Below are 15,380 nucleotides of genomic sequence, written 5' to 3' on the forward strand. Positions count from 1 at the left end.
TAGAGTAACAGAAACAGTTAAGTAGCAACCAGAGTTCAAATTCAATTGAAATTTGGCCCTCTTTTGGTGGTTGATAGTATTGTTCAACCCCAACTCTAAACTGACAGGTCAATAATTTAAGATAATCCAGGTATGACTACCCCCATTTTTTGCTTAGACAAAGTACAGTAACAAAGACATTATTCAAAGTGCCATTCTCTTTTAAGATAAGAGTATGATTGGAGAGCTCTGTGGCTGCTATTTCTAGCAGATCAAGTGAACATGTAAAAGCATCTATAATAATAAAATTATCAATAATGTACATATCCAATCCACCTTAATCTGAAAGAGCCTATCTTCAGTCAAGTTGCTCAGTTTGCTGGTAATAGCAACCAAATCTTCTTCAAAAATGCCTTCATCTTAATGATAGGACGTGCGAAATGATTAGCTGTACTTTCCCTAAAAATGATGGAATGATCTTAACAGGAATGCTTTGCAATATAAGGTTATGAAAAATCATTATCATCATTATTTAATGTCCGTCTTCCATGCCGATATGATCCAGCAAACGCAAGGCTACATTGAGTTCTAATATCAGCTTTGGCATTATATCTACAGTTGGATGCCCTTACTAATGCCAACTATTTTATTATATGTACTAGGTCACCAAGTAACTTGCAAAACCAAAAAAGAAATGCAAAATATCCTTTTGACGAAGTGAGGAAAGTATTTAAAGTAGGGGGAAGGTGGCTTTGGCAGATGTTGAGAAATAAAATAACTAAAAAAATTAAAAAAAGATAAAATTTCACACTCACTTCTTCATCAGCTTGAGCAACCTGAGATTTTTTCTCTAATTCTTCTTTCACTTTCTTTAAGTTATCTTCTAATTCTGAGATGCGCTGTATTTGTCGTGATTTTACTGTCTGTAGAGAATTGATTTCCTCGCGCATAATTTCATGTTCACTGGAATAGAAATAGAGGATTAGCAATAAATTATTTTATTTGTCACAAGCAAGACATTACAGATTATTATTGTAAAGACAAAACAAAATTTATGAAGGAGGACAAAGAGAAATTAGTAACATTGATAAATCTCCCAAATGGAATTAAGAATTATTGATTTTAGAGCAGACATACAAACAAATGCATGGTCATTTGAATCACACATTCTACAACTCAATTTATTACTGAAACCTGTACTTTATCAATCTAAGAGATACAAAATTTGAACAATAATGCAATTCATCTACCATCTCAGATACATCTACCAACCAATGTATCAAAAAATATTAAGTTCAACAAATTGATATAAGTAATGAAAAAAAAAAAATTTTTTTTTAAAGTATAAAATTCTTAAGAATGCTCCCACCATACCTTCAACTACAACAATTACAAAGGTGTATTCCCTGATTTAAATAACTTTGGCTAATGGCTGTGTCTGAGACAGAATATAAACATCAAATATGCCAAATATAAAACCAGGTGTTTAGTGGAAGAGAGTATTGACTATTGGTCATTCTTATGCAATCATCATCATCATCATCTACAATCCATCCTCCATGCTGGCATGGGTTAGATGGTTTGACATCATCAAATTGGTTCAAGGATTGCATCATGCTCCAGCAACATGGTTTCTGTGACTGGATGTCATTCCTAACACCAACCATTCTGCAGAGTATACTGGGTGATTTTTCATAGCATCAACACTGAATAGGGCTACAGTAAATAGGGAGACAGCTTTATGCAAGGATATGACAAATTAAAGTATGAAAGAAGACACCAGAACAGAATGGGTTTCTCACTACAAAACTTTAATGACAAAATACTTAATGAATACTAATATTTTTTTCCAAAATACCATGAAAAGCATGAAAGAATTACAATGTAATCATTCAAAGTCTGTAAACAAAGCTGTCTTTACAATAAGAACCATGTTTTGTTTTTTTTTCAAGTTCTTCTCTTAGAATTGTATGCTCCACAAAACGTGATAAATATCTTCCATTTTCATAATCAGTTACATTCATCAATGAGTCACTAGCTTTAGTGATATCCTTGATGAATTAGAAAAGACAGAATTATGATATTCATACCAGAGGAAAGAGCAATATGGATGAAAAGATGTAAAATATTTCCAACACGGTTTACAGACTTTGTTTGCCAGATTCATACTGAATTATCTATTATAATATACTAATTCAAACAAAAGAAGGATATAAACCCGAATTTAATTGTTGAGCAAACTCACCTGGTAAGTTCATCAACTTTGGCAATAAGGTCATCTTTTACAACATTCAAAGCATTTCTGAAAAAGAAAGAGAGGGGAGGAAAATGAGAAAAATAATGAGAAAAGTCTGTGTATCTTTGAATTCTGTCATCAATTTATTAATTATGCTTTTAAATCTACCTAAAACTTCCTCTCAATTTTAAATATATGATATTAAAACAATCAAATCAATATCCTATATAAAAACAATTACTGAAATAATTGCTAAAGATTCAATTGACAGCAAAAGCAGTAACTACAACTTACTGTCACCATCACTACATTACTATTACGCACACAACAGGTGATAAAAATTTCAATGTCAGTTTTATGATGAAAATCATGTTAAATTAATCCTATAATGTTGCCTTTAATGGGTAAAAATAGTCTATATGCCGATTGATTTTCGCCAGTAACCAACAATATGTACACACAATTATTTCTTTAGTATATCATCATCATCATTTAACATATGTTTTCCATGCTGGCATGGGTTGGACGGTTAGACAGGATCTGGCCAGCTGAAGAGCTACCCAGGCTACATGACCATTTTGGCATGGTTTCTATGGCTGGATGCCCTTCCTAATGCCAACCACTTTTCAGAATGTACTGGGTGCTTTTATGCACCACCAGCACAAGTTCATTTACATGGTACTAGTATGAGTGCTTTTTACATAACACTAGCACCCACAAGCCCACAAGATTATGAATGCAGGGGACATGCCTGTATGAAAGGACAACCTCAATTTTACTTAGCTTGATGTCTGTTCTTAAGCACAAAAACTACCAGGAGTCTTGGTCTCCTGTCATATGTAAACCTATTTTGGTATGTATCATATATACACTACTTTTAGTCCTGAAAATGCATTTTGCTTACTGTAGGACTAAATGACTTAAACATACAAACTATGCATTCATTTTATAGTTACATGACATATGTACATACAGCTTAAAAGAAACACTGGTTGCAAAAAGTCATCATCATCATTTATTGTCTATTCTATGCTTGCATGGGTTAATTGGAAGTAAATTTTCTATGGCCAGATACCTTTACCTGTTTCCAAGCATATTAATATTTCTCCATGGTCAGATATATTTTTCATGGAACAGTGATAATGAACAGCATTCCTTTATGACTGATGCTTTTTTACAACCACTCTGTACAATGACATTACATATGAAAGCTTAACCAGTTATGAATATCTGTTCCCAAAACAAATGACCAAAATGTAATTGTGTGTGCAGTTTAATTTATCGCAAAACAACTGTAATCACATGTCTCTGTTCTTCCACCTATTTTTCATTACCAATTCATATTTAAATCCTTCCTATGGAGTTTTGGAGGAGAACTACCACAAAAACAGATTGGGAGTGAAATGTTTGCAGATCAAACCCAAAGTTAGGCTTATGGAACACTGAGCATTACAGGAGTGTGAAGAAAAAGAACAATTAAGAACAATATAGAGGCTGCTGAGAAAGCATTTAGATGGATCTGACTAGAAAAGAGGTGATTGATGGGGATAGCAGAATGCCAGTTGGACACAAGACTAGGCTTCATCAATTCATGTTGGGTTGCCTGGATGAGGGTGTGTTGTAAGACACAAATACCCAGTTATTCTAGGATACAACACTGACAATGCATCACAGCATTACATCTGGAGATGTATCTTGAACTGACAACATGCAATGCTTTTTCAACCAACATGATCTCCCTTGTTTTTACTAATGCAATTGCCCTACCCTCCTGCTCACAATGCTAATGATATCCAATTGCTTTCTCAGTTTCTTTACAATCAGTCTGCTAACTACAGATTTCATAGCACTCAATTATACAAAAAGTAAACTAAGGTAACTTACTTAGTAGCCAATAATTCAGTGTTCTCTAGAATCAAGTTTTCAAGTTCTTTACCCATACCTGCAATAAATAATAGAAAAAAAACATTACAAGTAAAAAAAAATAAAAGCATGACAAGGAGGCAAGATGTTTCTTTGCAGAGAACAGAAAACATTAACAAAAACAAAACAAAAACTTCAGAATCCACATTCAATCTGAGTTAACTTTACATGCCAACACATGAGTATATAAACACATACATACATAGATATACACAATGAAAAGAAAATGTTAACAAATACAATTTTAGAAAGAATAAATAAATACAACCAAACAAAACATAGAACCTTGAAATACTTATTTAACACCTAATTTGTTTTAATTTTATTTAGGATATGCTTCAATTGTTGAGTTTAGTGTATACTTTTTTAATCTTTTTAGGTCGTAAAAAAAAAAATCATTAAAAATGAAAGAAGAAAAAGATAGCAAAGGATATAAGAAATTTAACAAAAATATTCCATTTCCTTATATTTGTACAATAAAACTATTTCTTCAGAAAAAAAACCCCTCTGAAACCTTTAAATCACACAACATTCCTGAACGAAAGAATTTTGGAATTTTTGCAACTCCTCTGCTTGACTTGTGCAGTGATCCATAACCTTTTCGCATCCAGGTTACGCCATCAAATGTAATGCTTATTCATTCACATTGTTTTGAATTATCAAACATTATCTTATTGCTTTAAGAGTTTGATGATGCCATTGCTTATTTTTAAAATGACACTAAGGTAAGTGTGAGAAGTAGATCTGACCAGTTTTAAATATAAAACAGGTAGACTATTTGAGCCAGATATGACTGCTTTAAATGCTAAAGGGTTAAGGAATATAATGACCATAGCATTACAAGGATGTGTGTCAATACATTGGCAGCTCTAGACTCTCCCACGTCTCTTTTCTATTCAGTTCATCTGCTCCAGGCCTGCTGAAATACTATAACACCAAGCTTTGTAAAACGACCAGTTGTTTCTAGTTAGGGTGTTGTGACACCTTTGGGATTTGATGTTATATGGTGGAAACCACAGTGAAAAACCAACCAGTTTAGAATGTAAACTTTGGGGGAAAAGCTCTTCAAACAAAGTCCACCAATGTCAAAACATCTTTCTAACATTTGCCACCAGAGATATAGTGAACTAGATTGGCTCATTGCAAATTATCAACAATGTTACTTTCACAAATAACTAATAATAAATAATGTAGTAGATTTCACAGCTGGATGCCCTTCCTGATGCCAACCACTTTACAAAGTGTATTAGGTGGCACTAGCAGCAGGGAAGTCCACCAAGTAACTTATTTGCAAGACAAAACCCCCCTGAACTGAAGGCAGGTGTATTGAGGGAGATGGCTTTGTGCCAGGTGATGAGAGGTTAATGTATAAACAAAGGGACAGAAATCGGTATCTTGCATTGAGGGAGGTATAGGGCTACCTCAGTGGGAGAGTGAAGAGATGGTGAAGATGTGATGATACAATTAATTTTGAAAATGATTTTAGTAAATTAACTCATTACTTAGTTTGGAACATAAATTAACATGAGATTTAAACAGAAGGTTTTAATTTAGATTACTTGCATCTAGGTTTTTATCAAGCCATCAGAGGTTATCTTAGGCAGGTTGATAGCAAAAGGGTTAAAACAAAACAGGAATTAGTCAACCATAAAACCTCAGTGTTTTTAATAGAAAACAAAATGAATATTAAATCATAAATGATTAATGAATATTAAATTATAAATTTCCAACATTTAAGGAGTTATAATTTAATTATATTAATAACAGTATTTGACTGATACTTATTTTATCATACTCAGAAGGGTGAGCAGTTGACCTTAGAGGAATTTGAACTTAGAATGTAAAGGAACACAACTAGATACCAGAAGATATTTTGACCACTGCTCAACTAAATCTGCCATTGATAATGTTTACAGTAAAACTATGCAAATTACATAAGCAATTATATTTAAAATTTCTTCATATTTTCCCATTATTGAGTGATATTGATATAAGATTTGAAAACTGAAAAATTTCTTGATCCTATTTCCAAGACAGTGGAGAATTTACATAGAGGATTTGTGCTTTATATTGAGGCTATTTAATTTGTATAAAAGCTGGGCAGTGTAATTCCTATTTTTAAAAGATATGAGGTTTTCAAAAGGGAAATTTCACTACTACACTAAACAGATGGGACTACATAGGAACTCTTTCACCGACTTACATGGTCCCTATTTTTAAGGCATTAAAAAATTTAGCTGTTGATTACACACATTTCTATCATCTCTCTATCACTAATTATGTTAAATTGGCAATCAGCTGTACAAATACTTTAATTCAAATCATTCCAAAGATAATAATTTGATGTATTGGCGATAGGTCAAAGAAGCATATGTTAAGTAATGAACATGAAATGGTTCCGTGAACCTATTACAGGAGGGCCTAATTTCACAGTAAGACAAAATACATATAACTCCTGTATGTGTAATCATTTTGTACAATACACATGTACTATTTTTCTAGACAACATTGTAGAATGAATTAATCAATAAATAAGTTCACAGCTAACATTTATATTACCTAGTAATACAATATATACAAACAGAATCTAGAATATTAGCTAAAATAGTTTAATTCACAGAACTGAAAAATTAAGTTTTGAATATATAAAATAATTAGTATGGGTGTTTTATGTACACCTGGTTTTACTAGTGTTATTTTAGTAATACACTGAATTGAAAAAAAGTAACAGTTTTATTTACAAGTGACAATATAAAACTGAGAAATCCTTTCACTGAACTGGAAATCAACAACTGTTTAATCATTAAAAATAAAAAGAGAAAATAAAATTGTCAACATTTAATTAAAATAAGCATTGGTATTAAATATTCAAATGATAATTTCTGTATTTGCGCGCGCGCGCGCGCACGCGCGCACACGCGCACACACGCGCGCACACGCGCACACACACGCACACACACGCACACACACACGCACACACACACGCACACACACACGCACACGCACACACACACGCACACACACACGCACACACACACGCACACACACACGCACACACACACGCAGGGTCAGAAAATTAGGGATAATTGGAAGACTCCAAAAACTAAGCACTCTTAATAATGATAACAATAATAATAGCACATTTAGCAAAAATCAATTTTAGACAAATAAACAAAACAAAAAAGGGTAAAAGAAAGAGAAGTGTGATTCAGGTGATCTGTTAGTCATGGCCAATGGAGTTGGCTGTTTTATAATAAATGCATGACAGTTTGTCTACTGTAAGCAAAAGCAAGACATGCAAACTGAATTTGTCTGATTTTGTTCCCTGTTGAACATAGCCAAGTGTGCAACAATAATAATGACAACATCAATTATTCACCTTCACCATTCCCATGAAAAATAAACAAAAACAGTAAATAAATAAATTTTCAATGTTAGAGAAGAGGATAAAGGAAAGTAGAATAAATATGTACATAATGAGAGGGATAAAGAGGGATAAAAAAATACAACCAAAAGAAGGGGGTAAAGAAATAACTTCTAAAAACTGAAATAAGTGAATAAGCTATGTATTTTTAATTAATTATATGATCTCAATTAACATCTAACAAGGCCTGACAAGGTTTTGTCAGGAAGTAATACATAGAAGAGACAAAAAAAAAGCAACATTTAATTATGACATCACAAAATACTTGGGGACATGAGCTCCTCATGGTAATAAACTTTTATTAATAGGATTATAGAACACTTATTATAAGTGTTGTGGAGAGCTATTCTGTAGAATATATAATATTCCTTTACATTGCAAGTATACTACGATTGATTTCATCAGATCTACATAATTCTCATTGATGGCTTAATTTGCAAGAAAATTGGAGTTATTATTTAATGTCCAGATGCTTAATGGATATGCAAGTGAAATATCATCAGTTTTTCCTCTGATTTAATTCAATTTGTTGGTCACAATTTTCAGAATTTATTTCAAATAATAAGATGGAAGTGAAAATCATGTGTGTGTGTGTATCTATTTTTATAACTATGTATTTATATTTTTAACTATGATGATACACTGCATTCTTCCTGTTTTATGTTTTCATTCTGTTTTAAATATAAATTTCTTTGGGCATCCTTCCCTGAAGATATTCTCACTTGTAGTAATTAACCAAATTAATTTAGTTAAATTATATTTGGTTAATTTTTATGCTGTAAGTAATGAATTCAAACAATTGTAAGTCTGGTCTTGTCAATGCTAATAAAATTTTATTAATCCTATCTATCTTCTCTCTTGTTTTGTACAATATTAATAATACTATATATGTATGTGCCTGCTTTGTTAAGCATTAAACCAGTCTAATCTTGGACATTTTTATCCTTCCGAGGTTCATATCCTCATTTGTACCTTGATCTATATATATATATATATACACACACATACATACATATGTATATATATATGTCTTTATATCCATATAGATATAACCATTGATCTATGGATTGGTTTAGTGTACTGTATGACTATTTGGATATGATTATATTAATGGACGTGAATAGCTATTTTCAATACTTAACTTCTAAAATAATTACTGAAGGTGGGAGCACACTTGCTCTGATTTATCACTGCACTTACAGTCTTCTTCATGCAGACCTTCCCCTGTCATGCCCAAGATCTCTTCTCAGCCAACCTGAATATGCTGAAGGAGAAGAGCAGAGGCATCCATCCAATAATAGGGGACAACATCTTTCGATGGTTTGAGTTGGGATAGCATGTAGATCAGTCAGGGGTGACCTGAGGGAAGCACTAAGCCCTGTCTAGCTGGGGTTCAAAGTCAAATGTGGATGTGAGGCTGCTGACCATGTGGCCAAACATTACATACAGCATACATCACCTATGGAACTCCAGCACACTCATGGATGCTGCTAACAGGGTTGTTTCTTTACCAGGTGTCCAGCAGGGTGATCCTCTTGGTCCGTATCTTTTTGCATTGGGTGTCAATGGTGTTACCCAATCAGTCCTCTCACCTTTCAATGTCTCATAACTTGGATGATGTGACCCTAGGTGACTCAGCTGAGTCTATACTCAATCCTAAAGCTTCTTGGGCTTGAAATCAATCCATCCAAGTCAGAGGTGATAAACATGAGCTATGGTGAAACTGAATTCCAAGACACCATATTCAGCATTCATCCCATCTTGGCAGAGGCTTGGCTGACATCAAGGAACACTGTCTGCATTCTTGGCTCCGCAAACCCCTCAAAAGCTATAACAGAGTGCCTGGAGACCAAGATTGTGGACTTGTGTAGGATGACTGGGAGATTACACTTTGATGCATACCTGATGCTCTTCCTCTTGCAAGCAGTTCCAAGAGGAAAAGCACCGAGTATGCATGTCACCCTCTTAGAGATTGCCTCAGTGATAATAATGACATTATCTTTCTCTTGCACTAGAAACATCCACTGCAGAGGTTGCAATTAACCACAATGGTGAAACATGTTGGGAACAAATGATATAAATTTCATCTTGTGTTTATCATACGTTTTCCTATTCTTTTATTGTTTGTCATTTTACTACAGCCATGCTAGAGCACTAGCTTGAAGATTTTTAGTCAAAAATTAATCCCAGGATCTATTCTACTGGTCTCTTTTGTTGAACCGCTAAGTTACGGGGACATAAACACACCAACACCGGTTGCCAAGCAGTGATGGAAGGGACAAATACAGATATATACAACAGGCTTCTTTCAGCTTCCATATACCAAACCCACTCACAAGGCTTTGGTCAACCCAAGGCTATAGTAGTAGACATTTTCCCAAGATGCCATGCAGTGGGACTGAACCAACCTGGAACCATGTGGTTGGGAAGCAAGCTTCTTCCCATACAGCCATGCTTGCACCTATATATATATATATATATATATGTGTGTGTGTATGTATATGTATGTATGTGTGTGTGTATATATATATATATATATATATATATATATATATATACACGCACAGAGATATAGATACATTACATACACAAGGTCTGATCAATAAGTATTCAGACTTGTCATAATAACGAAGCTAAAGCACACAGAGTGAAGCTGCTAGGCAAAGATTGACCTTGAAATCTACAGTGCATGCTTACTAAGTTATAACATTCTAGCTCACTTCCGCTGTTTCCAGCAGTACTTGGAAGGAATGTGTGTAACGTGATCATCACATTGACCATGATAGGGAAAGTTGTTATGGCAATACCTGCTCAGAGGCCTACGCAGTTACAGAAAGTGTATGGAGAGGAGTGAATGAATTGCACACAAGTGTATGAGTGGTTCAGATGTTTCCAAGATGGCTGAGAAAAACATTGCAGGTGTTCATGCAGCTGTGAGGAGGGGGGAATCATCAAATCACCATCCTTGAGTTATCAGAGGATGTGCAGATTAGTTACAGTTTAGTTCAGTACATTATCACTGAAGATTTGTATATAAGATACATGTCTGCCAAGTTTGTGACAAAACTGCTTTCAGCTGACAAAACTGCTTTCAGCTGACAAAAAAGACATGGGTTTCAGTTGCACAAGACCTTGATTGCCTTGAGAACGAGGAAAACTTTTTGAAAACTTTGCATAGGCCTCTGAGCAGGTATTGCCAAGCTTTTAGCAAAATTTGATGTCGATTCTCTGCTCAACTTTCACTGTCATGGTCAATGTGACAATCATGCGCTACACACATTCCTTCCAAGTACTGCTGGAAACGGCAGAAGTGAGCTAGAATGTTATAACTTAGTGTGCATGCACTGTAGATTTCAAGGTCAATCTTTGCTTAGCAGCTTCAGTATGCGTGCTTTAGCTTCGCTACTATGACAACAGTCCAGATATATTTGCTTCTAGATATTTTATATTTTCAATATGACATTGTTTTTTAAAACCACTTTTTGATGCTGTGATTTAGTGTAAATTTTCAAAATATACTATATAGTGAAGTACAGGATTGAAAATTTTACAATCTTAAATGTGTAAATTAATTTAGCTCAAAAGATTTCAACCACTCATTTTAGCAACTCAGCTATTTAGTTGCCTACTTGATGCGTTGGATGGGTGTCTATTAGAAATGCTACTAAAAATACAATGTCTGAGTTAAATATGTATCAGGAGAAAGTACAAAAATCAATGCTATTTGCAGTGAAAAATGCATTGAGCTTGCAGGGCTAAATCCTAATACTCAAGGTAAAATGATTGCAGTAATGATTTACTCTACAGAAACAGGACCATGTGTTTGCAGAGAAGAATTCTAGTTGATTGACTAGACCCAGTAGGTTACTGGGACTTACTGGAAGAATAACATCAACAAGACCACACATACACAACAACAAAGACTGACAGAAAGCAGTTTACAACATTGAACAAATCAGACATAAAAATGCCAACAACATGCTATGTTACAAGAAATCAATTTGAACACTTGACAAATAATGTTGACACTTTTTAATGTAAGAACATCGAAGTTACAAAATATGTTGATTCATATACAACATAACAGTTTTAATATCCTGAGAATGTCAAACATAAAATGACAATGACCAACAGAACAGTACAAATAAAGAATACTGATTCATCAAGAATTCACACACAAATGGTACAGATATTTACAAGGACATAAAACAAAACGAAAACAGTACAAATACAAAAGCAAGCAAACGTGTGCACGCATGTGCACACGTGCACAAAAAACACAGACATCCAAGGAAATGTAGCAAGACATGGAAGAACACAAAAGACAATCCTTGTCAAGCCTTGTTGCATAATTTTTTTCTTTCCTTATGGATATTATATAATGCTATATTATAAACCATATCATGAGATCTATTTAACAATAATAATAAAAAAATTTAAAAAAGGACAATATTTAAAGCCTCTTCAACAGTGCTTGAATGCTGCAAAGCAACAACTTAAAGAGAGATGGGCTGAGGACAGTAATCTTACCGAAAAAGTTGTCGCTCACTGAAGATAGCAGGTAAAAAGAAAAAGAAAATAAAGAATGATACATGTGTAATTATATTAATAAAGCAATGGTTAATCAAATTGAAATAGATATTGTTTGATTTTACATTTTATTTTCAAGACAAACAGTTAAGCATAAAATGTAAAGCAATTTTAACAAAAAAAAAGCATTCAAAAACATTTTCAGATATTTCATTAAACAACAGTAAAAGAGAAAAGAAAATAATGTAATTATTATTGCAATAAATACATTTTAGATCCTTGATAATGTATTTTTAAACCTTCCACACAATAGTTTAATACGAATATATAGTCCTCCTTTATGTGTATAGACACAAAGCACACAATGGTTTATAGAAAAGTTGATTTTAACATGCCACAGGGTAAGAAAGATAATTCTCTGTAGAGTATGTCTGAACATACGTACGTACGTACGTACGTACGTACGTGTGTGTGTGTGTGTGTGTGTGTACACATGTTTTGCTCAGAAAAAAGTTTGGTATTACAATTAAAAGAGTTTGAATGACAACCACAGTATGATGACTTTAAAACTTTATTGAAAAACTTCAATTTCATTGAAAATCCACATATTCTCTCTATAGAATTTAAAGATGCCTGGTATTTTTTTAAGTGATGCAGATTGGACAATAAATATCAGACAATAACCAGGTGAACCACAATATAGCAAAAAATTTATCAGATACATTTAATCATACCAAACACATCTTTAGGCAAAAGACAAGATATAAATCACAGACATGCAATTTTTATAGAATGCCTGGGGGATACAAGGCAATTATGTATAGCTCTATTCAGACTGCATAGAACCCATGGAATAATGCAGTTTAATATGATTACTATTTATATATATATATATATATATATATATATATATATATATATATATATATATTTATATATATATATATATATATATATATATATATAACTAAAACTCAAAATTTGTGTTTTCCTGCCCTTTGATTAAGATGACAAAGATTACAAAGAAAACAGTCATTTCCCATTTTATGGGGGAAAAAAAAAGTTGAAACTGTTGAATAGTGGCAGCAACACTTCAAAGAGTTGTCACAGCTACTGCTGTCCAGCCTTTTTTTTTTTCCTTCAACAAATCATTTATACAACTTTTGGAGTGCGATGGATTGAAAGATAGAAATTCTCCCTATATTTTCATGAGATTTTTTATAAGAATTCATAAGAATATTTTTCCCAGATGCCACCAAAAAGGCCTGGTTTGAGCCATCCAATACCCAAAGCCAAAAGAATCTGAGAAAGGGAGGGGTGTCAACTAATCAGAGAAAGATGTCTGAATCAAAAGAGAGCGATTAAGACTTGAAACAGAAGAACAGAGACAATGTAGATTGAAAAGACAACAAATCTGATGTTTAAACGAAAATTATAATCAAAGGGCTGAAAGACTAAAGCAAGCTCAAATGAGACAAGAAGTTCATTTAAATGAAAATGAAGAACAGACAACTTCAATGACTTTGAAAGCAAAATTGTCATCACTGCAACCATCAAGATATTGATGTCTCTCTTGGAGAAATTAATCAAATATTCCCCTGTAGAGCTTTCAAATTTCTGGGAGAAACTGCCAACTTTTACTGTATAAATGGAAAAGTCAATTTAGCACCACTACTTGACTTACCACCAGTAATGAGGGAATTATTTGAAGGTCAGACAGATGTGGGGAAAAATTTCAGAAAATATGCTAGGCAGTACAATAGCATTTTCCAAAGGACATCTTTTAATTGCAAAGAGAATCAGCAACCTGAAAATAACAATCCCTCAGTCAAAATTCATGGACAAATTTACCATTTCCTGAGTCCACTAAAACCAAATTTGTTCAACTATACTTCTTGGACCCAAAAGACTCAGTACAACAAAAGAATTTTGAACAAAGAAGCAGGGCTAGAAAGAAGAATCATAGAACAAATTGAAGCACTTTTGAGAGAGAGAAATCCATATATTGCTTCATTCAAAATGTATTCAGAAATATACCATAAGCTACACTTATTATTCGTGAGAGCAGGAGGCCAACTGAAGAGCATGAGTGGCATTAGAATGTACCAAATGCAAATGAAGTTAGTTATTTTACCCAATATAAATCAAGATGCATCCTCTAGGCATATCGTCTTCAAAGAAAGAGGACATGAACTAACTATAATCTCGGAAACTCATTGTTTGTATGACCCATTGCAGTACATTCTCTTTTTTCCTGAAGGTAACAATGGGTGGAACATCACCTTGAATATGACAAACAATAAGCGATTGACAATCAAGAAATATTACACCTGTAGAATAATGAATCATCAAAACAAATTCAATCATATTCTTCAAGGTAGTTGATTATTCCAGCAGTAATTGGTCAATCAATCTAAAAATCAAATCTAATAACCTCTCCTTTTTGATACAGATTTCAAGAAGTCCCGTCTCTACATGCTTCCTTAAAGTAAGGAGGATTGTGCTGTTGTATGTTTGTAATGCAACAAAACGTTCAGGTCCACAAACTTCATGCAACAAAATTCTTAAATAACACAGTTCTCATTATTTCTGAGCAATATTCTTTGTTCATCTGGTAAATGAACTTGTAGTTTCACTATTGCAGGTACTCTTTCAGGAATTGAAAATCCTAAAATGGATGCAACTGCTTCGGATGGTCCAATATACCTACTCATTAGATATTGTCTAATTTCGTTATCATTGCTTATTTGAACAGCAGCTTGGTCATTTTCTTTCAGCACGTACTTGATGACATACTTAACTGACCTCACTGAGGCAACAATCTCAACAACCCATTTGTTGTAGATTGTTTTTCCTTTCTTATGCGATTCAACTCCAATTGCAACCGATCATCGTCTATGAAGATAAGAATTTTCTCCACAGAGAGTACTTTGCAAGTATTCTTTGGGAAGTCTCTTGGAGCATGATCCATTCTTCCAGCATGCAGAATCTGCATTACAATGTAGACCATGAATCATATGAGCAACCTGTCATCAACTTTAACCAGAGCTGCAACAGTCCAACAGCAAAGTTGAAATCCCTCAGAAAATGTACAACTAAACACACTGACCATTCACCTAATCTTTTCAATTGCATGGTTAAATATTATTTAACTATATTTAAATCAAAGGACAGAACATACCCAATTAACCTTTTCAATACCAACCCAACTGAAATTGTTTCCGGGGTACAAATTTGTTTTAAAGTGATCTAAAAACTTTCCACCCAAATTTCATGTTAACTTACACA

The 15,380-nt window shown here is 33.6% G+C and overlaps 1 protein-coding gene across 50 annotated transcripts in view; it reads right to left on the reverse strand.

The window, feature by feature from the left end:
- LOC106882306 (C-Jun-amino-terminal kinase-interacting protein 4) overlaps positions 1 to 15,380 on the reverse strand; it is a 249,052-nt gene that overhangs the window by 120,508 nt on the left and 113,164 nt on the right. For 35 of the 50 annotated variants that reach the window (XM_089365071.1, XM_089365059.1, XM_089365051.1 and 32 more), the window contains 3 exons: positions 4,100 to 4,157; positions 2,225 to 2,281; positions 795 to 942 (listed from right to left, as the gene is read on the reverse strand). In XM_089365071.1, coding sequence (XP_089221197.1) covers positions 795 to 942; positions 2,225 to 2,281; positions 4,100 to 4,157 — 263 coding nt within the window. Of the gene's footprint in view, positions 1 to 794; positions 943 to 2,224; positions 2,282 to 4,099; positions 4,158 to 12,092; positions 12,111 to 15,380 lie in introns of all 50 variants that reach the window. The other 15 variants (XM_089365062.1, XM_089365061.1, XM_089365055.1 and 12 more) reach the window with 1 other exon arrangement.

This window comes from Octopus bimaculoides, chromosome Z (assembly GCF_046866305.1).
Source record: "Octopus bimaculoides isolate indiv1 chromosome Z, ASM4686630v1, whole genome shotgun sequence".
Taxonomy (NCBI): domain Eukaryota; kingdom Metazoa; phylum Mollusca; class Cephalopoda; order Octopoda; family Octopodidae; genus Octopus; species Octopus bimaculoides.